General features: G+C 47.8%; 1 protein-coding gene across 14 annotated transcripts in view; it reads right to left on the reverse strand.

Moving 5' to 3' along the window:
- Positions 1-26,958, reverse strand: part of HDAC4 (histone deacetylase 4) — a 178,008-nt gene that overhangs the window by 35,959 nt on the left and 115,091 nt on the right. For 10 of the 14 annotated variants that reach the window (XM_014261233.2, XM_088059253.1, XM_088059252.1 and 7 more), the window contains 7 exons: positions 18,922-19,062; positions 16,995-17,107; positions 13,442-13,558; positions 12,668-12,866; positions 10,098-10,327; positions 4,085-4,342; positions 2,605-2,791 (listed from right to left, as the gene is read on the reverse strand). In XM_014261233.2, coding sequence (XP_014116708.1) covers positions 2,605-2,791; positions 4,085-4,342; positions 10,098-10,327; positions 12,668-12,866; positions 13,442-13,558; positions 16,995-17,107; positions 18,922-19,062 — 1,245 coding nt within the window. The remainder of the gene's footprint in view (positions 1-2,604; positions 2,792-4,084; positions 4,343-10,097; positions 10,328-12,667; positions 12,867-13,441; positions 13,559-16,994; positions 17,108-18,921; positions 19,063-26,958) is intronic. The other 4 variants (XM_088059254.1, XM_014261235.2, XM_014261236.2 and 1 more) reach the window with 4 other exon arrangements.

A 26,958-nucleotide genomic window follows, 5' to 3' on the forward strand; every position in this document is an offset into this window, starting at 1 on the left:
ATTTTCCTCGGGAAAAAGAAGCCTGATGCCCTTCAGCACTGCTTGCTTTTGAAAAACACCCAAGACTTTAATTTCCTGCCTTCCAAAGAACAGCTCAATCCCAGTGATTAAGCTTTAGTATCCACCTCCAGAAACACAATCTCCGACACGCCACCGTGCACAACTTCAACAAAACATGAGGCAATTTAACTCACACACATGCTCAGCAGCTGAAATGCCTTTCCTCCCCTTTCTCCTGCTTCCATGCCCATGGAAGTCCATTTCCCTGCTTCTCCCATGCAGACAGTGCAGGTTAATTAAACCAGACCCAGGGCTAGCTTTAGGACTAGTACACAGGTCTTACCTTTAAGCTTTGCACCTTAATTAGTGCCAGTGAATGCCTGATTTTATTGTGTTTCACCACCTCCATTCACCCAGCATAAATGTAGATGGAAGGGAAAAGTCAAGCCCCTGGAATCTTAACCTGGATAAATGCTGTGAAAATGGTATTTTACAGGTGAATTACCTGAAGCATTCTGCACCTCATCACTCTGTGCAGCACTGGATAAAAGCAGTGTGATATTCCACCTCTTATTTTAAACCACTTTTTTAGTTTTTCAATCCCTGCCTCCAAGGAACATAAATCCTGATACTGGAACAGCATGTTTTCCAAGCAGCACAGCTCTCAAATCTGCACTCTTACTGCTGCCTGCACTTCTGAATGAAATTCAGAGGCACAGATCTGAGTCAAACACAGGTCCTCTGGTAGGAAATGTTATTTATTGTATGTTCAGAGGCTTGCATGTGATTGATTGGGCAGCTTCAATACCAGCAGAGGAGGAGGAGGAGGAGGGAAGAAAGAGAAGAAATTCCTTCAAGCAGGGCCAGGTTTCCTTGTTTTTAAAGCTCCAAGTTTTGGGGTTAAGCATATTAGAAGCTCAAGTTTCATCTGTTCTGACCCTGAGCCAGGGGCCTTTTTCCTTGGACCCTTGGCAAAAGCCACAATTGTTTAATCTGGACAGAACTGACTGCTTTAGAAATGCAGTTCTGCTGAAATTCTGGGGTTCAGCGTTAACAACAAATAGGGACTTTAAAGGGCTGATTTGCAAAACTTGAGCCACTCTGGGGGTTTTTCCAGAGCTGACAGCACACACTTCCACCCTGCCTGCAGCCAGGAGCTGAGGAACACTGAGTATGCCCCTATTACTACACCACCAGGGCCGGAAAATAAACCCGACTCGCAGCACTGAGCTGAGTGATGCAAGAAGTGTAGGTTAAAAATGGAATAAAAGCAGAAGTGAAAGGGAAATAACATCCTGAGTTGTTCTTATTTGGGCATTGTGGATCTTTTTTTTTTCCCCTCCCCTTTTCCTTTTCCTTTTCCCAGGGAACACATCACGTTGCAAACTGTTCATTGACAAAGTAAGAGCCTGACATTTGGGGAAGAAGGTGGACTTCAAAATCAGTCCTCATCACCCAGCACAGGGCTAAACATTTTGCATGGAAAATCAACTTTCAGCTGCTGCTAAGGGCAATGAAGAGGCAGGAAGGATTTTGGAGGTGAAAAGTTTGCTGTCAGGATACAGGAAGAACATTTAAGTTTTTTGTTTTTAATCTTGGTGGAAAGATCACAGAATCCCAGGATGGTTTGGGTTGGGAGAGACCTTAAAGTCCATCCCATTCCCACCCCCTACCATGGGCAGGGACACCTTCCACTATCCCAGGGTGCTCCATCCTGGCTGTGAACACTTCCAGGGATGGGAATCAACCCCTATTTTGCGCTTGTGCTTTCCACCAAACACAGGATTGCACTCATCATTTTCCTCCACAGGTAAGTAAACACTCTTTGGTCTCTCCTCAAGACAAGTTGAAACCACCAGCTCACCTCGTTTTTCCTAACCTGTGTGACAGGAGCAGAGGAGGATGCCAGGGAGCCCAGAGTGGATAACTGATGGCATGAGATTATGGAGGGACTGGAAAAGGTGGAGGAAACAGAGCCAGCACTGCATTTGGCACTCTGTCCTTCAGGAGCACTGGCTCTCCCTGTCCTGCCTCTAAATCAGCTCTGTCACAGCCTGGGACTGGCTCTGTCTGCCTGGAAACACGCAGCTCCAGGGCTGTGCTGCTGCTGGTGTCTGCAGGGTATTTTTGCTCTGGGGAAGGGACAAGCAGGACAACAGAGATGACTCAGTCCACTCCTTGAGGAAGGCAGGATGTTATGGAGTACCCAAATGGGGATGAGATGCAGAGCCCATGCTTATGGATTTGCAGTGAAAGAAAAGAAGAAAGTCATAGGGAAGATATTCACAGAGTCATCACCATGGAATGGTTTGGCTTGGAAAAGACCTTATGGCTCATCTCGAGGGCAAGGCAAGGACACCTTCCACCATACCAGGCTGCTCTGAGCTCTGTCCAATCTGGCCTTGGGCACTTCCAGGGATCCAGAGGCAGCCACAGCTCTTCTGGGCAACCTTAGCACCCTCCCAGGGAAGGATTTCCTTCCCAATATCCCATCTAACCCTACTCCCAGCCTAAAGCCAATCCCCCTTTTCCACATCCTTTCAGAACAGCTCAATACAAAACAACCCAGTCACCACAGCCCCCCCAGCCCCCAGAAAAGCTCACCTGTTGTGAACCTTGGCTTAGTGGGTGGCTCCTGCACGGACATGGGGAAGGTGGCTGAGGCGGGGGAGGACTGTGCCCGGGACAGGGGCCGGTGTCCCCCGAAGGACACGGGCATGCCAGCGGCCTCCAGTGACGCCTGGTAGTTCCTCAGCTGGTGAATCCGCTGCTGCTCCAGAAGCAGGGCTTGCTGTGGGCAAGAGAAGTAGGCAATTGCTGAAAGGGCCTTCCCAAAAGGGTTTTTGAAGGCTCTCAGGCTTGGACTCCTTCACACAGAGCAAAAAAAACCAAACAAGTGACATTTCTAGGGCCATGTCAGGCAGGCACAGCACGTGGAGCCCCAGCCCTGAGCCTGCTGCACACTGACAGGGTCACTGGCAGAGGCAGCTCCATCCTCCCCCACCACTCCCTCATCTTCCTCCCCCTGTGCACCCACCCCATGGCACTGGGGCATTTAACAGTGAATCAGTCTGGGCCATGGAAGGAGTCCCACTCAACTGGATCCCAGGCTGGAGAGGGAGCTCTTAACTGGGCTGGTTCTCTGTGCAGCCATACCATCAGCTGGACAGGCTCCTGGTCAGAAGGGAATAGCTGTCCCATCCCATTCCCTCTATTTATTCCCTCCTGCTTTGAGGCAAAACAGTTGTAGAGGAGATACTATTTTAAAGACTCTTGAGGTGTGACCATGGATTCACGATTAAGGTGGAGAGGCTAAACTTTCAGAGGAATTGTATCAGTGATAGTGCTCCATCATCAGCAACACAGAATTAGAGAATCCCAGGACGGTTTGGGCCTTAAAGCTCAGCCCCTGCCATGGGCAGGGACACCTTCCCCTATCCCAGGTTGTGCCAAGCCCCATCCAATCTGGCCTTGGACACTTCCAGGGATGATGTGGCCACAGCTTTCCTGGGCAAATGCAGCTCCTGAGCAACATCCCAATGACATTCCTGAAGGACACAGATCAGCTCCATTACACTGTGCTCCCTTGTTATTGGTTTTACCATCTGCAATCCACAAGCCTCAGGTGCTTTCCCTCAAAAGTGAGCCTGACTGGAGGCTCCAGGATCTCTAATTCCAAAGCAGGAACACCCTCCATTTGTCCCCTGTTCCCTCACATGCAGTCTTTCTCTGGAGAGAAACTGGTTTTATATCATTAAAGCAAAATACAATCTCCTGCTGATGGCTAGCACTCAGAAATGTTAGGATACACTTTATCTTCCCAAAGAAATGGCCATGGAGGTGTCTCAGTAAGAACAGTGACTGTGTTTTGTGCAGGTGATCCAGACACTTCTCCCTGGGGTTTGTTAGCTGGTAAACAAACTCTCTCCCTGGTGACTCCAGGGAAGGAATCACCTGATTTTTCATCGGGTCCCTTCACCCAGCCAACCCTGGGCAGCTGCCTCCCCTCAGGGCTTCCCTTGGGAGTGGCACAAGGTGACTTCTAAGCCCAAATCCCCATCTCACAACCACCCAAGAGCCAGACCTGGCGGAAGAGCAGCTCCTGCTCCGCCTGCCTCTGCCCGGACTCCAGCTCCTGCTGCGGCTCTGCCTCCTCCTCATCGCTCTCGATGGGCTCCTGCTTGACCTGCACCACGCTGGCCAGCGCCGGGGGCTCCTTCTGGCCCGCGGCCCTGTCGCCGTAGGGCTCCTCCAGCAGGGCCTGGTGCTCCCGCAGCTCCTCCTCTGTCTCCTCGGGGTGGCTCTCGTGCTGCCGCGCCGGCTCCGCGGGCTTGGAGATGATCTGCAAGGAGCCCAGAGCCATCGGTGAGCGGCACCCCGCCACGGGGAAAGCACGCCCCGCTCTCCAGGCCTGCGGGAAGAGCAGCTCCGAGCTGTTCTGCCTCACAGTCCAGGCCCGGAACAACCTCAGGGAAAGGCCAGGGCAGCCTTGGCATTAAGGGCTCTGGAATCCCGTGTCCCAAGTAACGACACCCCCTTATTTTCCACTTCGTCTTCCCTCTGAAGGAACAAGAGCCTCTTGTTCCTGCACGCCTCCAGATGCTACTCCATTCACCATCCCGCAGAGCAACCCTCGAGATGTTTGGCAATTAAATTCTGAAAGAATACGGGGGACACAAACCCTCCAGTGGAGTTTCTGATGCTTTTTTGCTCAACATCACCTCGAATCACTCCCTGAATTTCATCTGTGAGGCTCAAATAATGATTACTTGAAAATCCACACTGTTACGGAGCTGGTTAAGAGGAAACTCAGGACGTGCAGCAGCCGAGAGCAAACCTCAAGAGCAGCATTGCTCTAACCTGACCTCCCTAACCAGACACAGTAAATGTCTCGGAGAGCAGCTCCTAAACCAAAAGGAACAATTTAATTTTCACTGTAATTCACTCACACTTTTTCTAAGTTCTTTGGCAAGATAAAATTCACAGTTCTCTGTCTCGGACTGCTTATGATTTTTATTTGGGATATAAAAAAAAACCCCAAATGTGACCTGTTTTTAACTCCAGTGTAGGAAAACCAATCAATTTCCTCCCTTTCAAAGAACTCAGGCTGCCCCTGTTTCACAGGCTTATAAAAAAACTGCTGCACTTTGAAAGTTGTCAGGGCAAGGTTTAATGAGCATTAGGTCATCGGTATGGAAAGCAATATTGATTTGAAATCTAATAAAGCTAAATCAAAACATGCTTATTGAACACATGCAGGAGGAGGCACTATTTGTCAGTAACTTGCTCTTTGAAGAACAGTGACTCCAAACTGGAATTAAGCCTTCTTCCCCCACCCCCAAAAGCAGGAAGGAAGGCTCTGCCATATAGCCTAAGCAAGGCAGAGGGGCAGGAATGGAGTTGAATTTGGCAAGGGACATGAAGAAAGAAAAGAGGAAGGCTGAGGAGATTCTGGTGCCAGCCCTGAACGATGCACCTGGTGGTACATGAGATAGAATTAATGCCTGTTTAAGACAATCCTTCAGGAAACCCAGGACTCTGACACCAGAGGAAAATTCTGGAACAAGGAAAACTTTCCTTGGTGGTGCAGGAATTACCAGGTTTAGGCAACACTTAAAAGGCCTGGGTATCCTAAAGTCCATGGGACTTTCATGGGTTGCACTCATAGGTGATGGGACAGGAGGCCATGGACACAAATTAAAGCCCATAAAATTCCTTCTGAACACAATAAAACTTTTTTTTTTTTCCTGTGAGGGTGGTAAAACACTTTAACAGGTTGTTCAGAGAGGTTCTGGAGCCTCCATCCTTGGACATCCTTGGGCAGCCTGCTAGAAGAGAGACATTGCCCTCAGTGACCTCAGGAGGTCCCTGCAAAGATTCAGGGATCAAAACCCCTCAAGGATTTTTGTGAGGTTCCCCCTGCCCCCCCAGTTTCATTCCTTATAACATACACTGAATAACCAAACCACATTAAGCTAAAAGTTCTTCCACCAATTTTCTTTAAGCCCTCTTAGCCTTGATGAGTATTTTCTGTTTTAAAGATAATTAAATCATCACAAACCATCTGCTACTTGTTTTTTTTTCCCCCTGCTTGGATCGAAGGTCTCAAGCTTTTGAACTTAATGCCTTTTGAAAATCTGAACTGCACAAGGTAGTTGCTAGAAAAAATAACTTACAGTGCCATTGTCATACTTAATGAGAATGAGAGGCAGTGTAATTCCCTGGAAGTTTTAAATTATTCCTATTGAAGGAATTTTAAAAATTCCTTCAAAATGTAAGAATTAAATGACAACCACAGTGAAGGTTGAGAAGACCAAGTGGTGGAGGACAAGGACATTTCAGACATTCTGTCGGCAAAGGGAATCTCCTGGTCTCTCACCAATTCCAGCTACTGCAACCCTCTTCTTAAAGGAAGATTTTGCAGAGAAAACACTTTGTTACCTACACATTCCACACAATACATCGGGTATCTGCATCCCAGGCCCACTCAAACTCCCTAAAAACCTTTCCATATGTGCAGTGTTATGAGCACGTGCTCGTGCAATTCAAAATTGGAGGGAACAAAAGTGCGAGGGGATGGCTGTAAAGGCAGCACTGAGAATGCCTGTAAATATATCTGAAATAGTAAGCACAGAGCACCATAAATAACCCCTCCATCCCTTAATTAGCTCTCTGGCTTCCTCTGCCACAAGGTTACTACTCTGTTTTCATATCCAGTGGCCTCTGGCTGTCACAAACTGCCACCATAAACCTCTGGTAAAGGCACTGCCTCTCCAGCCTCGGGCAGAAAACGACTTCGCTCCAGAATAAATTACAGCTCTCTAGTCACAAGCATTTTTAAAAGGCTCCATGCAGCTGGCAGGAGTTCTCCTCCACAGCTTTGAAATACAAAGAACAGAAATTTAAAAAAAAACAACACAGCACATAGCAAAGTCGGGTCATAAATACAGGGGAAACCAAAGAGTTCATCATTTTTTTGTGGATTGTTCCATGAGGGGAAAAAAGCTGCATTTTTCACTAGTGACATTTCAGCTGGCGTTGGATTTGTCCTGTAGATGTGATAAATAGAATCACAGACTCATTAAATCGTGCTGGAAAAGACCTCCAAGACCATCAAATCCAACCGCTGAGCATCACCATGTCCATCTGTCCATACCATCCTCTCCAGGACACCTTTCTCCACAGTGGCAAGTTCCTGGGACCTGAAGACCTTGAAAGTCCTACCAACAGGTTAGAGACATCTATTTACACATCAGAGATCCATGAGGAGTCCCCAGCAGAAAAAAAATGGAATCTGAGAACGGTTTGGGCTGGATGGGACCCTGATCCCCATTGGTGGGGTGGCACAGAGGAAAACCAGAGGAAGAGAGGAGCCAGGAAGCAAGGGAGGATGTCAGCTCAGCCCTGACCATGCCATGATGTGCAGAAACCAGCACAACCCTCCCTTTCCTCCCTCTGGAGGTGAAGGATGAACTGAAGGAAGAAGCAGAACAACTCTGGACAGCTGGAGACACAGTTTTGATGAAAATGAGGAAAAAACAGGAAAAAAAAGGATGATAAAGGCTGAACTCATTTGACTTGACGTGGCTCTTCCCACATTCCCTTCGGGTTTTGATTTTTAACTTTCATAGACTAAGGGGAAACAAGAGATGATAAGGGATGATGGGGAGAGGCCAACTTGGACACCAGCCATGCAGGGAACTGGCAGAGCCTTCTGCAGCAGCCAAAGCCTACAGAAATCTCTTGATCTGGTTTTCCTCCCACCCAAAGTGATGGGACTGCAGGGAAAAAAACAACACTCTGAGGCAGCCTCAGTCCTACTGCTGGAAGGACCAGAAGACTCTGGAGCTTCTGTGCCTGGAGGAGAGGGAACAACCCACCTGCAAGGCTGGATGGGGCCTGAAACAAAACTTCTTCTGATATTACAGAATCCTTAAGGATGGAAAAGCCCTCTCAGACCAATGAGTCCAACTGTTTCCCCAGCACTACCAAAGCCACCCCAAACCCTGTCCCCAAGTGCCACATCCACAGGCTGTCTGAACACTTCCAGGGATGGTGATTCCCCCACTGCCTGAGCAGCCTGTGCCGGTGCCTGGCCATCTCTTCAGTGCAAAAAGTTTATCTGACCTTTTCCAACCTAAACCTCCCCTGGCACTTCCCTTTTGAACATTAAACATGCAAAAAAGGTGGGAAATAGGAGCACAGGCTGGTGGTGGGATATCAGCTCAATATGAATCACAGAATGGTTTGGGTTGGAAGGAATCTTAAAGCTCATCCCATTCTGCCCCTGCCATTAGCAGGGTCACCTTCCACTATCCCAGGTTGCTCCAAGCCCAGTCCAACCTGGCCTGGGACACTTCCAGGGATCCAGGGGCAGTCACAGCTACTCCCATGACTATTCTTATTATTTTTATGCAAAACTACACATTTTTCCTTAGTTGCCTTCCTGGAAACAGCAAGACTTGTTTTGGCTGCAGTTCCCTAAAAAATTTCATCTGCTGCAGACACCTAACAGGGAACGTTTAAGGCCAAAATATCAAAGTTTGGAAAAATCACATGGAATTAAGAATAGCCTGATTTATGAGTATAAAAATATATAAAATATTTCAGGAGTATTAGTTACGGGAAATCCGCAAATAAAAAAATTAACAGGCAGTGCTATTGGTCCTGTTAATAATTAAATAATCTTTTATTTTATTTTTAGTCCTGCCTTTAACTCTCCTAACAAACACCAGGGTCCTAAAATATCCCCACATCTGGGAAAAGTCTTTTCCCATGTCAGCACTTGGATGCTGTCCCACGGGATAAATCTGCCACACGCACGCAGCGCTAGCACCAAAGTGATTTTAACTCGTGACTCCTATAAATCAAACACAGGGAAATCAGTTTAATTAAACCCTCTCTGACTGATTTTGCTGCGGACAGGCGATGGACAAAGCTGGAATTCAGAGTGCTCCAGTGGCTCTCCAGCTCCTGGGAGGTCCAGGAGAAAGTCTGAATGAGCTCAGGGGACACATCACAGCCAAGGCTTTGGAAAAGCTTTAAAAACCTTCACGCAAAAAAACCCTCCAGCTGACACTTCCCCAAACAAAGAACCCCAACTCGCTGCCCCACACCCTGGGCCCTGGTCCCGAGGAGTGTTTGGAGGTGAGGAAATGGGATCCCTGTGGAGCAGCAGCTCCCCAGGCCCCCGTGTGCGGGGCTGAGCTGGGGCCAGGGCTGGCACCCGTGGTGGCAGCACTCCAGGAGGACAGCATTGACGTCAGTGACTTGTGTAATCATCCTGCCTCAGCCCCGGCCCATAAACAAGGGTTTGGGGGTGGTGTGGTGTGGGGGGGGGTTGTGGCTTCCTTCATTCTTTGATCCAACCCTCAGTAGTTGTCTCACAGGAGTTGTTTTCTCGCGGGACTGAAACAGTGGGAAATATTCAGAGAAACCTTCTTCAGAAATGGAACAATGCTCTGAACCAGCCTGCCACAGGCTGGTCCTGAGCCCTGATCTGCTGCTGGAATTACTGGTGTCCTAAGGAAAGCTTCTATTGGAACTCCTTGGGAGGACTGCTTAGAAAGCCTCAAAACAGTACAAATCCCAGAATGGTTTGGGTGGGATCTTAAGAGATGATGCAGTCCCATCCCCTGCCATGGGCAGGGACACCTCCCACTACCCCAGGCTGCTCCAAGCCCCAGTGTCCAACCTGGCCTTGGACACTTCCAGGGATTCAGGAACAGCCACAGCTTCCCTGGGCACCCTGTGCCAGGGCCTGCCCACCCTCCTAGGGAGGAATTCCTTCTCAATATCCCACCTAATCAGTGGGAAGCCATTCCCTGTATCCTGTCTCTCCTGGAGCCCCTTTAGCCACTGGAAAGGGGTTCTGAGCTCTCCCTGGAGCTTTCTTTTCTCCAGGTAAGCACCCCTAAGTCTCTCACACTTTCAGCAAACGTTTCAGTAAATCTGAGTAACTTCCCTCACAAATATAGTCCAAGGATGAGAGGCCCAGGGATGCTGGAGGTAGAGCCCACAATCTGTACTAGAGACCCCGAAATCACGTGCTTGAAGCTGCTGTGGAGGAAAAAAGGCATGGAAAGTTTTGTGCTTACCTTGTTGATGTGCAGCTGCTGCTGCTGGAATTGCTGTTTGTGTTTCTCCAGGAATTGCTGGTGCTGCTGCTGGATCACCAGCTGCTGGAGGGCCTGGGCGTTCTGGGGCAGGGGAGCAGACTGGGTGCGCCCGAGCGGGCGGTGCTGCCGCAGCTTGTGGATCGAAGGGGAGACCCTCTCTCCACCCACCAGGGGCTGTGCGTGCAGGGGCAGTCCTGAAAGATACCAGTCTGAAGATAATATGGAGGAAAAAACAGCAGAGGAGAAACAAAAGGAAGAAGAAAGGAAGGGAGAAAACGGCTGTTGAGTAACGCTGATGGTGACAGTGATACCATGTCAAACCCAGCCACCTCGCCACCTGCAGCTGGAGCTGCCTTGAGGGAGAGCAGATAAATTAATCGCCACTGCACGGAGCAATGCTTTGCTTGGTTTGAGTTCTGTGTCTGCCTGGTGACTCAGAGACCCTCTGGAAACATCTCATTTCTTGAAACCAGCAACACCTTACCGACCCCGCCGGCGCTACATGAGACCACAGTGGTCTGGAGAAGTTTAAACCTCACAGCTTGCTGTGGTTTAGGGACTGATTCCAGACTCAATTCAAGCTGCAGGAACCAGCTGCCTCCCCAGCAGGGCTAGGACTGCAGTCACTCTTGGGCAAGAAGCCCTCTGCTCCCCTCAGGCTTTGGTTCAGGAGGGGAAGAAGCTGTCCAGAAGTCTGCAGCCAGTGGATGCTGAGGATTAGAAACACCTTGGCATTTGCGTCCCAGGATGTGACCTCCTTTCCCACTGACTCACAGAACTGCCCTATGTGGAACGAGCTGGCTCATGTGAGAGCCACTTTTCCCAGAAGACTTACACAGTTTCTCCCACTCTCTGCCTTTTCTGAAAGGGATCATGTGAAAGGGTATTTGATTTTATAAATGCATGTCTCTGCAGATGTCGGTGTGTACACGCACAGGTCTGCATATGAATACACTGATCATTGGGAAAGATGTGCTCCTTCTCCCTGAGGGCACAGCTCCTCCTCCCAGAAGTTCAAATCAGACAGCAGAGTGTGCACAGGATATTTTGGAAGACTACCTTCCTCCCAAGGCAATGGCCAAGGAGCTCCTGGCTTTCCAGGAGACACCATGTTCACAGAATCCTGGAATGGCTCAGCTTGGGAGGCACCTTAAAATTGATCTCATCACACTCCCTGCCATGGGCAGGGACACCTTCCACTATCCCAGGGTGCTCCAAGCCCTGAGTATGTTCCATCAGGAAGAAGGAACATCAGGACATGTATCACAACATGAAGGACACTACCTGGAGTAACCATTCCAAGAGGAATGGCACAGCTAAGGAATTCTAGTCTAGCTTCCCAAACTGGCCATGTCTACCTTCCAGCACAGAGAGAGCCATCACAGCTGGATAATCCTGCAGCACTTGGGACTATCTCCAGAGCTAAAGGCTCCCCAGCAGAATCCTAATAAACTTCTCTTTGTTACCAAGGAGTTTCCAAATATTAGCTGCAGTTGGCAGACGGTGCACTCAAGGCCTTGGGGACCATGTGTGAGCTCGCTGCCCCTCAGCTGCTGCCTCTGGAACGTGTGTTTCTCCTTGTTTCTTTGTCCTGACTCTTTCTCCTGAGCATTGGGTTGCAACACGTTGTACTCGCTTGGAAAGCACCACATGGAGCAGGTGGAGTAGAAGGAATTTGCTTGGAAGCAAACACAGTGTGCAGGAAACTGAGGGAAGCAAACACCACACTTCTCTGCATCAGCCTCCCCATATCTACGTGCTCCCAAGCTTATCCCAACCCCGGATATTCCTGGGGTTTGGATGCACAACCAGCCACGAGATGCAATGCTGCAGGGGCTGACACCTCCCAAGAACTTCCACTAGAAATGGAAGGAAGGGAAGGAAAACCAACACGTCAGTAACTGAGGCAGAACATCCTTTGTCCCAGCACCACACACAGGAAACCAGGAACACATCCCAGTGGGAATTATTGCTTTGAATCCAGCGTATTTATAGCCACAGGCCTTCCCACAGGTAGTTCATTCTGAAAACCCAGCACCGGGAGTGACTCACAGCAATTAACATCCTGGAAAGGGAATGCACACAAACAAATACAATCTGTTGGGAGGCAGCTGATTTTGCCATGGCTTTGCTATTTATATTAATGATGGAAAGGAAGTGTTTTAACCTGTCATTTTCTAAGTGCGTGCCTTTCGTACTTTCATGGAATAGAAACCATCCATGGAAAACAGGAATCGTTGAGACATTTTTGCCCTCACTTTGATCTCAACTGGTAAGAACAACAAATAGAGTTTTCAACTTTTGCCAACCAACTTTTGCTGTCCTGATGGAATAACAGCATTTATTTTCGTCTCACCAAAATGAAGTGGGAGATGTGATTTTGGAAAAATCACTGCTAATCAATGAATCAACAAACAAAGGTTTTATGTTCCACCTGCAGGGTGTAGAGGTGATGCAGGACCTAGAGGCTGCCTTGACAACAACCCACCAGATCCCTGCTGGCTTCCTCTCTTTTCCAGGTGCCCGAGCACTGCCCCCGGAGCACTCACCTGTGACCAGGGGTGTTTGTGCAGTTGGCTGTTCCAGTAGGACCATGTGCTGCAGGAGAGGGTTGTGTGCAGTTCCCCCATCCCTCTCCAACGTTGTAGTGCTCAGGTAGGGAGTGAGGTGAGTGCCAGGGAATAAGGAGATCCGCTGCTGTAAGGCTGGGATTGCGAGCCTCTCTGCGTCCTGCTGTGCTTGTCCCGCCTGCAAAGGCACCAGGGCACAGGGGGTTAAGAGACATCCCAGGGGCTGATTCCAACCCTGCTGACATCCCAGGGGCTGATTCCAACCCTGCTGACATCCCAGGGGCTGATTCCAACCCCACTGACATCCCAGGGGCTGATCCCAACCCCACTGACATCCCAGGGGCTGATCCCAACCCCACTGACATCCCAGGGGCTGATCCCAACCCCACTGACATCCCAGGGGCTGATCCCAACCCTGCTGACATCCCAGGGGCTGATCCCAGCCCCACTGACATCCCAGGGGCTGATCCCAAACCTGCTGACATCCCAGGGGCTGATCCCAACCCCACTGACATCCCAGGGGCTGATCCCAAACCTGCTGACATCCCAGGGGCTGATCCCAAACCTGCTGACATCCCAGGGGCTGATCCCAAACCTGCTGACATCCCAGGGGCTGATCCCAGCCCCACTGACATCCCAGGGGCTGATCCCAAACCTGCTGACATCCCAGGGGCTGATCCCAGCCCCACTGACATCCCAGGGGCTGATCCCAACCCCACTGACATCCCAGGGGCTGATCCCAACCCCACTTACACTGGAGGGGCCGGTGGCAGGCAGTCCTAGCGTGATGTTGGGCAGGGAGGGCGAGGTGTAGAGCGGGAGCTGCGTCACGGAGCCCTCACGGTTCACGAGCCTGTGAGCCAGGCTGGTCTGGAAACGAGAGGGACAATGGGTGAGATCCCATCCCCAGATGGACATGGCATCCCCAGGACATGGCACTCACTGGGACAAGGCAGCAGGAGGGGACATGGAGTCTCCAGCCCTGCACAGACACCCGAACCACCGCACCCTGGGCATCCCTGGCAGCGCTGTCCAAGCTCTCCTGGAGCTCTGGCAGCCTCAGGTCGTGCCCATTCCCTGGGGAGCCTGGACAGTGCCAGCACCCTCTGGGGGAAGAACCTTTCCCTGATATCCAACCTAAACCTCCCCTGGAACAGCTACGTGCTGTTCCCTTGGTACTTGTCCTTCTCAATCATTTTCCTTTTTAAAGGTAAAACAGATTATCTTAGGAAAAAAAAAAAGCTTTACAATTGGTGTTTTTCTCTTTAGCAAATAACAGACAATTTATGTTATTTACTAGCATATGTTAGCATAAATCAGACTTCAAACTCTCATCCAAAAGCCTCAAGGTTGCATTTATGGAGCTATTTCCTGATTTTCAGGGTGAAATGCAAGATTTTCCCAGTTATCTTGCAGGCAGTTGAAGCAAGAACACTTTAGCAAAAATACATTTAATTTCTAAACAAGACTGGTTTGAAATACGCACTAGAGAACCCATTACAAAAATTACAATAAAGTGCCTGATTTTCCTGTTAGGAAACCAGTGCTCTGATCACCCTGAGGTCCCTGTGGGTGATTTTCCAACGTAAATAGAATTTAGACTTCAAGAAGACTTCTACAGAAGTCTGTTAAACTCAGGTGCTGCTGTGAACAAGGGGATTTTGTTTAACTCAATATTCTGTTATGGGGCAGTCTGTATCTAAGTCATGGCTGTTCTATCCCTGGAATTGTTCCACCCACAAGGCCAGGTTGTTCTACCCCTGACATGGGCAGGGACACCTTCCACTATCCCAGGGTGCTCCAAACCCAAAATCCAGCCTAACTGTGGGCACTGCCAGGGATGAGGCAGCCACAGCTTCTCTGGGCAGCCTGTGCCATTTTTAACAGATTCATTGTAAAAAAACTTCATTTTTCTCTCTAATCTAAAGTGACTCTCCATGTGATTATTTGTACCCACACAATTCTCCTTCCAAGTGATTTTTGAGCACTCCTGGCAATTTTGCTTTAATTTAAATTACATAATGTCAGTGTGCCATTGAAAATAAGATACTTATTTTCAGCAGAGGAATGAAATATTTTACTGATATCATAAGTGAAACAGAACTACATCCATTTTCCCTTTGAACAATCAATAGTCTGGAGTTGTGCCTCAAAGCCTCTCCTGGGGATTTGATATGGAAAACAGAGGAGAGGAGAACACAGAGGCTGGATGCTCCCAGCATATGGGATTTGGCAGCATTATCATCACTTTAAACACACAGCTCCCATCTCTGGGCTGTGCATAAATGGGCCTGGATTGCACACAGCCCCTTCTGAATGCACAATCTGCAGCTGTACTCAAGGAGCTTTTACAGCCTTGTACCAACTGCAATGGCAGCGAATGCTGTGTGCCTTTCAGAGAGGGAAAAGCCTTTAAAAACAGTATTTCAAAACAGAAAGTGTCTGTTTTAAAGGAGGCAGGGCTGCAGTCTTTCCCCACTGAAGGCACTCAAATGATGAACTTGGGCACCATCCTCCTTCAACACACCTGCTCCAAGGGCTGATGCAGCAAACTAAGAAGCAGTGAGATAAACTTCTCATTTAAAATAAAGCATGAAGCTAAGAATGAAACACAATATCTTTTCAGAAACACTCAAATATTTCCAAACATTTAGTGGTGGGAAGGTGGGAAATCCTGGTCCATTGGTATTAAAGGAATCTCCAAGACTTGAGCTCCCAGGTCGTACAACTCCTGCTGAAGAAGAAGATTTTAAAGGACACCAAACCCCACTTAATGTTTCCCAAATACAGGCCAATGGATCAGCTGGGGTCACATGACATGAATGCTGGAATAAAATGAAGAGTTATTGTTCTTTGGGGAAGGGAAAGGCTTGGGCAGGACAGGTTTTTTTTCCAAATCATTTGTGCTGCTCACACCTCAGCCTAAGTCACAAAATTGCTGCACTACAAGCAGTTGATGGAAAGACCTTTTCTTGTGGTCAGTGTCCATTTGATTACGTGTTGGTGATCCAGTCCCAAATGATCAGCTCTAATTATTAAGTTAAAAATCAAATGGATGAGGAGGATGCTGCAGCTTCACATTCACCTGCAGGAGCTCACCCTGACTTCATGGAACGATTTGGGCTGGAAGGGACCTTAAAGACCACCTGATTCCAATCCCTTACAAGGACTTTTGGGAAGCTGCCTGCTCTGCTTATGTCACAAAAGAACTGTCAAATCCACCAGTTCTTCCATCAGCAGCAACTTTGCAGTTGCAGGGCATCTGCAGTTTGCTAAGGACAGACAAGACTGACAGCTCCTGGGATCAGCAAAACCAGAACTCAATGCTTGTCCTCCTGGGGCAAGTGAAGCCTCCACCTCCCACCCTCTTAATCTTCACACTAATTACCTAAATCTGTACAGTTTACTGTGGACTAGAGTGGCTGGAATGAATGCTGGATCATTTGGCAGGGAAGAGAGTGGAGAACGAGGCATGTTCTCCGTATTAAATACTGTTACACCACATTAGAAATAAAAATAAAGTGCAAATCTGTACAAAACTAGAAAGCAATAAGGACTGACATTTCCACCATCAGAAGGCCTTTTCAATACTAAAGGAATATTTGTGGAGAACAAGCCCCAGCCTGTTTTTGGAGCCCTGGTGTTAAGACAGACTCTATTCATGGGGAGCTAATGGGAAGCTGGATAAAAAGAAATGCACCAGTAACATCAGACAACCACACTGGTTTTCTACAGGCACGGCTTACATGGCCCAGACCCCTTGGAGAAGCTTGGCTCCAGGATTACTGAACACAGAAGCTGCTGTGCTTAATCCAACCCCACCTCACCCAGGCCAACACCCTGCCCTGGGCATCTAGCGATGCCTCAAGTGATGGTGAAAGTTTATGGAATTATAAACTAGCACATGGCACCAAGCTTTCAGATCCCCAGTTGTGGAGGAAAAGTTTAAATCTATTCCCTGTAATCCAGTTATGGTTATTTAGACCAGCCTACTGCACACAATAAATCCACCCTATATACAGGAATAAATTCCCCAGACATTAAAATACTTGTATTTGACCTTGCTCAATCCCTTTATTTTTACTTTCTCCTCACTACAAAACCACTGCAAGCTACCACAAGCTGTCTGTGAGCTGGTTCAAACCAGATTTAATAAACAGATAAGGCATCCCATCAGCTCAGGCTGAGAGGCAATTCCCAGTCTGCTCCAAGTCACAAGTCAGGGTTTTCCTTTTGTGTGGCTTAGTCCTAAAACTCTCCCAGAGCTGGTGGGTGTTAAAAACCAGAGGAGAGGAGGGCTCTGTACCTCTGCTTGGATACTCGTGACTGATCCTGCGATTCCGTTCTCAGTGCTGATGTTGTTGGAGCTGTTGTTCGGAGAGCTGGGACCAGATCCAGGAGCACTGTTGCATGCAGAGTCTGGAAAACACATCCAAAACCAACTTGTAACATCAGAAACCATCTCTGTGATGGTATTTAGACAGATAACAACCCTTCAAGTTTTGTTTTGGACAAAAGCAGCCCTCCACCTCCTCCTCCCCTTCTTCCCCCTACATCTTCCCAGGGCTCTTGAAATACCAACAAACACTTTCAAACGGTTTATCCAAGTACCTACTCAGCATATTTAAGTCTTCTCCCCATAAGGATTTCTCTTAGAGTGTATTAATAACTTGAAATATGTTTGAAAGATAATGAAAGGCATGGAAGGTTTGAAGAGGTCAGGCTGGAGGACATCAGAGTTGTTCTGCTTCATTTTTCTGGAAGTGCCTCTCTCACCCTCTTTCCCTCTAACCCTAAGGACACCTCCTTGCATCAGACCTCTCTCAGAAGGTCTCTCTTGTGAGAGTGTTGTGCTGCTGTGTTGTGTTGTATGGCACAGCTGCCAGTGTTCCTCCTTTTATATGGGAAGGTTAATAATATTCAGACCTTTTCTTTTGAGCTTTCCTCGTGCCCAAGCCTTTGCAGCAGGAAAATCTCCCAGCAGCTGCAGTGGCACAGGCTGCTCATCGCTCCAGGAGGAATAAAAGCTAATTTTTACAAGGGCCTGGAGGGACAGGAATGGTTTCCTACTGCCACAGGGCAGGCTTAAGGGGAATTGTAGGAAGGAATTCTTCCCTGTGAGGGTGGGGAGGCCCTGGCACAGGGTGCCCAGAGAAGCTGTGGTTGACCCTGGATCCCTGAAAGTGCTCAAAGCCAGGTTGGAGCATCCTGGTCAAGTGGAAGGTGTCCCATTAGAACCCCCTGCATTCTTTAGGGATTAAATATAATTTCTGTTCTCCAACATTCTCCCTCTTACCACAACAACTCAGGTACTTTTCTAACAGGCTCCAGGCTGGCTTCTTGAACCATGTCCATGCCAGTGAGAAATGGGAGCTTCCATTGCCATTTCTGAAGTCATTGCAGGGAAAAATGGTCAGCCAGCAGAGGCTGATTTATCCCAGGAGCCATGTGCCATACAGCACTGCGTGAGTGAAGGAAATTAGATTTTCAGGTCTGAAAGGCTGACAGAACTCACGCGGTGTTTGGAAAACACCTCAGGCACAGGCTGGGATTTTTGGGGGCCTAGGATCAGACTGGATTATCCTTCCAATTAAGCTTTCCAACTTCCAACGATATTTCATGATTCCACAACTTTTAGCTCTTGAAATCTTCCTTCCCCTCTGCAAACAGAGAGGCTCTGACACAGGGAAGTGATGAGGCACCCCAGGGTCTCCAAAAGCCACCCCGCTGTCCAAAGGGAGCTCACTTTGAACTTGCTGGAGTGATGATTGTGTGCCTCAGAGCGAGACAATCCTGGCAAAGCTGTCGCTGGGTGGTACTTACACAGAGACATCCCTAGATGGTGCTAGGAATTAACTTTATGGAAATCTCATCATGTTCTTTACTCTGATCCCACTTGCAAACTTTGGTCCTGGAAGGACAGGACTTTTCAACAAGAAACTGTCAGTTGAGTAGTCAAAAAAGAAGTTTAATACAGCTGTATGTATAAAACCCCTGGGTCAAGAACCTTTTCCTGTTCTCCATCCTAACTGACACAGCTCCAGGTGTGTCCCTAATCACAAGGAGCAGAGATGGGAGCTGTGGATGGGGATGAAGCCTGACCTCAGCCTCCCCCAGGCTGGACAATTCCAGTGCCCTCAGCTTGGTTCCAGCACTGCTGAAGCACACGGAGGAGACAGGATTGTATTTTTGGAAAGGAGAAGGGGGTGAAGAACGGAGGAATTATCGCTTACCCGCAGTACCTGTGACGTCCAGCGGGCGCTTCTTGAGCGCCGTCACCACAGGCCCGTCCTTCCTGCGCAGGAGGGGGCTGCTCCTCCTCTCTGCCACCTTCTGCTTTAGTCTGGAGCGCAGCTTCAGGTTGGGTTCAGAGGCTGGCCAGGAAAAGGAAACAGTGTTAGGAGTGTTTTACTCAGCCTGCAGTTGAGTTGTGTTGAGTTGTGTTGTGTTGAGTTGCATTGAGTTGAGTTGTGTGGAGTTGAGTTGAGCTGAGTTGTGTTATGTTGAGTTGTCTTGAGTTCTGTTGAGCTGTGTTGAGTTGTGTGGAGTTGAGTTGAGCTGAGTTGTGTTGAGTTGTCTTGAGTTCTGTTGAGCTGTGTTGAGTTGTGTGGAGTTGAGTTGAGCTGAGTTGAGTTGGCTGCATTCAACCACTTGCAGGAGGCAAAATTACATTAAGTCATTTGCTAACAAATATTTGGAACAGAGATTTTTAATATAACAAACAGGTCCCAGCCCATGTAATCTCTGGATTCAACAATGACAGTCACTGGAATTAAAAATGTAATAATCATCTTGCAAAGTCTTCTCTGAACAAAGACACAGATTTAGGATTAGTCTAGTTTACTAATCTGATAGGATTAGCAGTTTCCCACCTCTGCCCAACGTGTTCCCAACCCAGCAGCAAACCCAGGGAAGCAGCAGAGGAATGGCTGAGCCAGCTGATTCGCTGCTGTTGGTTATCTCTGGTGTGCTGCTGGAACAGGCAGCTCCACATCCTCGTAGCCATCTGACCCCAGGGTGAGCTGGCTGAGGGAGGGACACCAGGGCAGGAAAAAGAAAACACCAAAATCAAACCCCACAAGCAAACCAGGTGACTGTCTCCATGCTGGCTCCCTGTGTCAGCTGGAGCCAGTGTCAACTCAAGGGAAAGGGCATGAAAGTGTGGCCAAGGAAAGCAAATGCCAGTGAGGAGGAGGTTGGTTTGCTTGGGAAGCAACTTGGGGTTCCATCATCACAGCCCCACAGTTCAACCCTATCTAACAGCACACCTGGGAAGTTCCAGACTGCCCAGGGCAGGTGGAAGCATTTCCTGTGAGCACAGCCTTGTGTACACCACGCTTTTGAGAGAATCCCTCCAAAACCTGAGATCCCAAAAAGCCAAGGCAGAGCTCCTGGGAAGCCCCAGTGCCCCTGGGCACAGCACCCAGGACAGCCGGTGACAGCGCACATGTTATCGAGTCTTCAGCAGGGTCATGAAGCTTTAATTCAAGACTCCTCCTGCAAGATGATTTCCTCTAGGAGCTTTTTGATCTGAGCCCTGAGTGAAATACCTGCTGTGGGGTTTGAGGGCTCCTGACACAGCTGAGTGAACTGGCTCCATCCTTTCCATTCCTCAACAACTCCACTGATCAATCCCTTTGAACCAGCAAATCCTGTGCTCACTCCATTACCAACCAACACACTTCAGGGCCAGCCATCTACATTTCTTTAGAAGAATTAAAACAGGGTTTACAAACCGATTTGAATTAACCCAGTCTGGCTGCAGCTGTATTTCCCTTGACCACCAGGTCACGTCAAAGATCAAGCCTGTCAATGTTAATTGCAGGGCTTGAAAAATCAGAAGGCTGATGAATTCAAGATCAAATGCTTGAAGTTAAGCCATCAACACAGCGCTTTGATGGATTTTTTGGAAGGAAGGAAAAAAAAAAGAAAGAGCTTTTTAGTAAATGTTTTGGACAGAAAAATGCCACTAAGAGATAAAGGGAGCACAAAAAAAAATGCTTCCTCAAGATGATGCTTCAAATGCTGAATGAAGTGCATTAGCAAGGGGGGAATTATCTTGGAGAGAGAGAATTTGCATATAGAATGGCAGGGGACTGAATGCAGATCTGCTCCCAGGGCAATATTAAAGACTGGACCATTTCAAACACAAGCTCAGACTCCAAGCAGCAACTTCTCCGAGTTCTCTTCAAAACAGAGGTTGACATGACTTTAAAAGCAGTGTTTGGTACATACCTCATCCCACATCCTTACATTCCCAGCTTTAATTTGTCCCAATTTCTGAGCATTAACAGCTGCCTGGATGCCACACCCATGGCTGGAAGGAGTTGATCTTTAAGGTCCCTTCCAACAAAACCACTCTGGGATTCTGTGGAAGGGGAAAGTGTCACATCTGGATGCTGATACATCCATTTTAAATCAAGGAAATCTAAGCCTATGCCACATCTGTTGGAAGGATCTGTCCTCTGACAAAGGAGAACACAGCAATAAAAACTGTATTTCAGCCCAAATTTTATTCCTGGTGTCCAGATGAGGAACGGTTTCTGTTGGGAACACAAAATTAATTAGGTGGCTTTCAGATACAGAGATGGAATGGGTTTGAAACACCTTAAAAATGGGCAGGAAAACAAAAGATTTGGGGTCACAGATTACCCAACACACCCCATATTTAAAGCCACAATAAAGACCTCTTTCCATATAACAAAGAGGTGAACAAACAGAAAATGCCAGCCTTAAAAGAGAAAATACCTCCAGTGTAAGTGATTGCCAAAGCAACGTATTGGAATTTGACAGATTAAACTATTTTAAGGCAAAATCACTCTGTGTTTTCCCCTTCTGCTGGGGAATCGAGTTTCAAAACACCAAAGGTCTATTTAAAACCCTGCTCTGATTTTGTTGTTTATTCCTCAGATATAATCCCAAATCTAACATGGCATCAGGACCTCAGAGAGCGTAATCCCTACACGGATTTAACTGGGTGCTCCAGAGCCCAAAGTAGATGAATTAAAATTCAGCACAGGCAGCACAGCACAGCCTCAAACTCACAGAATTTACATAAAACCTATTATATACTAAAATAATTTAGGCTTGTTCAGATGTTTTTTAAACTATGATATAATAAAGATGTTTTTAAGCTGAAGAGAGCTGTCTTTCACAAGTATAAAACAGGAAATTTAAACAACACAGAAGCATCAATACCTGACAGTCAATGCAGGTTCAATGCTGTCTCAGGAACACCAATTCCACAAGAAATCTTCCCAAATTCACCCTGCAGGCAGTATGCCCAAACAAAGCTTTGCTAACTGAAGTAAACTTAAAAACTGGAGATTAAGCTACCAAGCCTAAGTTAAAAAATTACTGCTCCTCTACATCTCAAGGTGAAATATTTAAAACAAATGCTGTGAAATTATCAAAATTCCCCTCCAGCAAACAGATGAAGCCCATGCCCAAATCTGAGTCAGCTCCCACAAAGCCAGTGGGATTTCTTAAGCACTGACATACTTAATTTGGCCTATCATAAGGATTTATACAAAGAATATTTTGTTTTCTTCCGAGTAAATTAATAACCAGAACATAAGCCAAAAGCTTCCTTTGTTTTCAGTCTCTAACACAAGTTACCCCTCTTATATGTCATTGAGTGCAGCAGGACCCATGTAATCCAATTCTTCCAACATTTATGTCATTCCCATTGGTTTTTTTTTTCCTGGAATTGCAGCCCCTAAATTGCTGAACTAATTGGACATTAAGTCTGTGGAAATCAAAATCCCACCAAGTCCTGGGCAGAGTTTGCCCTGTTCCCACTGCCCATCCACGTTTGTGGAATAAAAGCAAACAATGCAGCATGAAACCCCTGCTCCCAGTCCTTGAACATCTTCATTTTGGCAGGTGGGGACTGGAAAGGGATGTTATTCATTTATTGTTATTATTTTAAGTTTCAGACTAAGCTTTACTAGTCAGGCAAAAGCCAACAAAATGATCTCATCTCCTTTCTAACATCCATGAGAAAACTCCATGAGGAGAGGGAGCTTAAGCTGAAGGAGAGAATGGGTTAGATGGGATATTGGGAAGGAATTTGTTCCTTGTGAGGGTGAGCAGGCCCTGGCACAGGGTGCCCAGGGAAGCTGGGGCTGCCCCTGGATCCCTGGAAGTGCCCAAGGCCAGGTTGGACATTGGGGCTTGGAGCAGCCTGGGACAGTGGAAGGTGTCCCTGCCCGTAGCAGGGAGTGGAATGGGATGGGCTTTGAGATTCCCTCTGACCCAGCCCTGGGATTCTGTGAACAGTGCAGGCCCCTGGCAAGCAGAGATGGAGCTGGGAGGACCAAGGAGGATGGTGGGTTCCCTGAGTGACTGGGATCCCCCTAAGGTGACACTAAACCACAAGATTTTGTTTGTCTCTTCCTGGAAGAGGCTTCTCCTTTGGTGCACCACTCACAAGAAGTGTCCTCATGATTCCACAATCATTAAGGCTGGACAAGACCTCTGAGATGACCAAGTCCAACCATAAATCCATCACCACCACAAACCATGTCCCCCCAGTGCCACATTCCATTTTTTGAACACTTCCAGGGATGGTGATTCCACCACTGCCCTGGGCAGCCTGTTCCAGTGCCTGACCACTGTTTCAGTGAAGCAACCTTCCCCAATATCCAAGCTAAGTGCTATTTTTGGATCAGACAGACTGATGTCCTCCACTTGGAGCAGGACAGGGTATTTCCAGAAGGGATTTCTCTGGCGGTCAGGGCCTCCTCTCAGTGCATGGGTCTGTGGGAAGCCAGTCTTCCAACCATGCTGGCTGGCAGGACAACGTGGGTGGGAAGGCAGAGATGCTCTTGAACTGGAGTGACACTCCATGCCACACAGAGCTCTGAGATTTCCTCTGGATTATACTCCCACATTACACCAGTGTTTCTGACTAGTCTATTTTCCTCCAAACAACCTTTTGTCCTAAAACAAGCCACTCCAAACACTCCAATAATCAGAACCAGCTCACAGGGACATTGCACTTTCCTCGACAAATGCAGCATTGTAATTGTTGACAAATTCTTTCATTTTCCCTTTTATTTCTTTCTAAATGCAACAAGTTCACACCAATTTCACCTGCTTAGCTGCAAATAATACCCAAAGAACTCCAGTTTTCTGCAATACCAACAACATCAGGGGATGCTGGATGCTGGATGCTTTCCTCTCTCAGGCTCCTCTCTTTTGCATGGAAAAAGAATCATGGAGTCACAGAATCATTTAGGTTGGAAAAGCCCTCTAAGATCATCGAGTCCAAGAGGAAAAGCATGTTAAGAAGTTAAATAATTCCCTTTAAATCTTCATGATGGTGGTGGTGTCAGCTTTCCAAGTAACAGCATGTTCTAATCCATCCACTGCTCGAATTTCAGAAAACAGGGAATGCCATCAACAACCTTGTTCCTGGAGGGAAAACGAGGACAGGATTCCTTGGAAATGCAAAACTGAAAAGCTCTGCTGAAACCCACTTCAGCAGCTCCAAGAAAGGTGTTGACAAACAGCTCTTGGGGTTATCAAAACAGGCTGTCCCAACCCAAAGTCTAAAATCACTCTGTAAGGATTTTCCAGAGATTTTCCTTAGAGTATCCTAGTGTGGCACATAACGAATGTCAGTAAATTTGGGAGACACCTACCTTGATCTAGGAGCAGAAAAGGTCACTTAGGGAATTTCCCCTCTCAAAAGCTGTCAATAAAACTCTGACACTAAATCCTACACAGAACAAAGTAAACTCCCCAAAAAGGAGAAATAAAAATCCTTGTGCTAATCCAGGTATTTAATAGCAAAGGCAGGAGCAGCACCAACCAAACCGATCTTAGTCCAGTGGGAAAAAAAAAAAGCCCCAAAGTGTTTGGAGAGAGGGAGCAGAGTGAAATTAATCCCCCAGCCAGGCTAAGAACAGGATTCAAGCAATTAGTAACTGCACCAGGAAAACAATTTCACACTGAAACCAAACAACCAAGAAACTGGAGCATAATTTAGGAAAACAAATCAGAGAGAGCTGGATTTCAGGGCACAGAAGGCATCAGGAACATGCTGCAGGAGCTGACTGTTCCCCCTGCTGAAGGCTTTCAAGCACTCTGAAGAGATCATTCATGCACATCCTCCCTCTCCCATAACCTGTGACTATCAGGGTGCTTGAAATAAGAGTAAAGACACTGAGTGCTGCTAAAATGCAGGGAATGGCAAATTTGATGGAATCATGGAATGGTTTGGGCTGGGAGAGACCTTAAAGCTCACCTTGTTCCAACCCCCTCCAAGTTTGGAGCTTCCTCTATCCCAGGGAGCTCCAAACCCTGTCCAACCTGACCTGAAACACTTCCAGGGATGGGGAATATTCATTCTTCCTAAAAGTTTTTCAACCTGCAGGACATGCTCCCAGCTCAGCAGACTGGGAGAAATGATAATTCCATCTGCCTTCCCACCACCCCCTAAGCCACCCTCTCCCCAGCAACGGTGCTGGTTGGATTCCAGCCCTGGTAATCAGAGCTGTATTGTGATGGGCTCTGTTATTTGAGCTGCAAATATTTAATCAAATTTAATAAAATTGGACTACACGATATGGCGGTTTTAAATTACCAACACAAAGCCAGAGCGTTGCCTGGTGCCAAAAATCTGAAAAGCTCACCCGTAATAAAGAACTTTATTTAGGATGGGCTCCAGCCTTCCCTGCCTTTTGTTTACACCAGACTGTTCAGGAGCCTTTCTTCTCCAAGCAACTTAACATTCTTGGCACTGGGAATTCTGCAGGATATTGCTGTGCCAGAGCCTGACGTGCTGTTGTGTTGAAAGGAAAATAAAAGAAAACACTGAAAAAAAAAAAAAAAAGAAAAAAAAAGAAAGAAATTCTCCCCTGGACCTTACAAAAGTGAACTCATTTGTATCCCAGACCAATGCCCAGGAGATTAATGCTGGTGCCCAAAAAGAACAACCACCAGCGTTCTGGAAAACCAAAATCAGCTGAACATCCTCCTGCTGGAAAACAACAATGAGCTTGGTGGCTTCCACTCTTTAATAATGTGATTAGCTCCATTTATCATCCTTAATTCCCCCTGTCTGACAGCAGGAGTTCATTCAGCAGGAGCTTTGGTGAGATCCCAGTTTGGGAAGCAGCACAGGGTGAGACGTGCAGATGTCTTCCTTCTCCTGCAGAAATTCCCTTCCAGGACACTGGGAGCTGGAAGGGTGACTGCTGCTCAAAGCCAATCTGACAAGGTGCCCTGAGGTGATGAGGCAGGCAGGTTTGGGAGCATGTCAAAGCCCATTTTTCCTGAGGGAATGCTAACAGGGTAGGAACGGATCACCTGGCATCACAAGGCATAGGAAAGAGCTAAAAATCTCTTGGAATCAGGCTGCCCACAGGCCCTAAGTAAGAGGCTTGGTGCCAAGGGAGGCACCCCTGCATGGAAACACTGTGATTCCCCAGGACAGCCTGGAAGCTCTTCCATTAGCCAGGAGCAGAGAGGAGAGGATGCCCTGTTTTTCAGCAAATGCAGCTTTCTAAGCTCGGCTTTTGGAGTCCTCCAGGAAGGACCCAGTCAAAAGTCCCATCCCCAAAGCCACAGGGGCACCTTTCCCAGGGAAAATTTTTGACTGGGTTCCTGTGCAGCTGAAGTGTTTGTTACTTGTCAAACAACCAAGCCAAGGGGGAACAGAGACAACTGTGCAGATGTGTGCAGATGGGAATCCATCCAGCAGGGCAGGTGCTATGGCTCCTAGTGAGAAATTCCCAAAAGGGAAAATTTCATCACTGAAAGGCTGGTCAGGCATCAGAACAGGCTGTCCAGGGCAGTGGTGGAGTCACCACTGCTGGAAGTGTTTAAAAAACCTGTGGATGTGGCACTTGGGGCCATGGGTTGGAGGCGGCCTTGGCAGTGCTGGTTGAAGGTTGGATGATCTTAGAGGGCTTTCCCAAACTTAATGATTGTGTGATCTTTCCAGAGCAGCTTTTTTTGCTGTCCTGAAGCGATTCCCAGCACGGCCAGTGGCAGAATTGCTCCCCGAGCGAGGCTGAGCTCTCGGAGCTGAGCTGTTCCCTGAAGGCAGCAGCCCCGAGCTGGCCGGATTGGAAGCCCAGGCTGTGCTGGCTCAGGGATGCAATACTGAGGAGCTGAGGAGCACAGCCAAGCCAAACAACCTGGTTTACATAATACAGGCTTGAGGAATAACTGACCTGCTCAGCCACCATGCAGGGAGAAGCCAGACTGAGAGAGAACTGTCTAGGTGTGAACCAACCCCTCGCAGGAAGCCCCGGCGC

This window comes from Pseudopodoces humilis, chromosome 8 (genome assembly GCF_049639895.1).
Source record: "Pseudopodoces humilis isolate 2021_Gansu_Grassland_sample_001 chromosome 8, ASM4963989v1, whole genome shotgun sequence".
Classification (NCBI taxonomy): Eukaryota; Metazoa; Chordata; class Aves; order Passeriformes; family Paridae; genus Pseudopodoces; species Pseudopodoces humilis.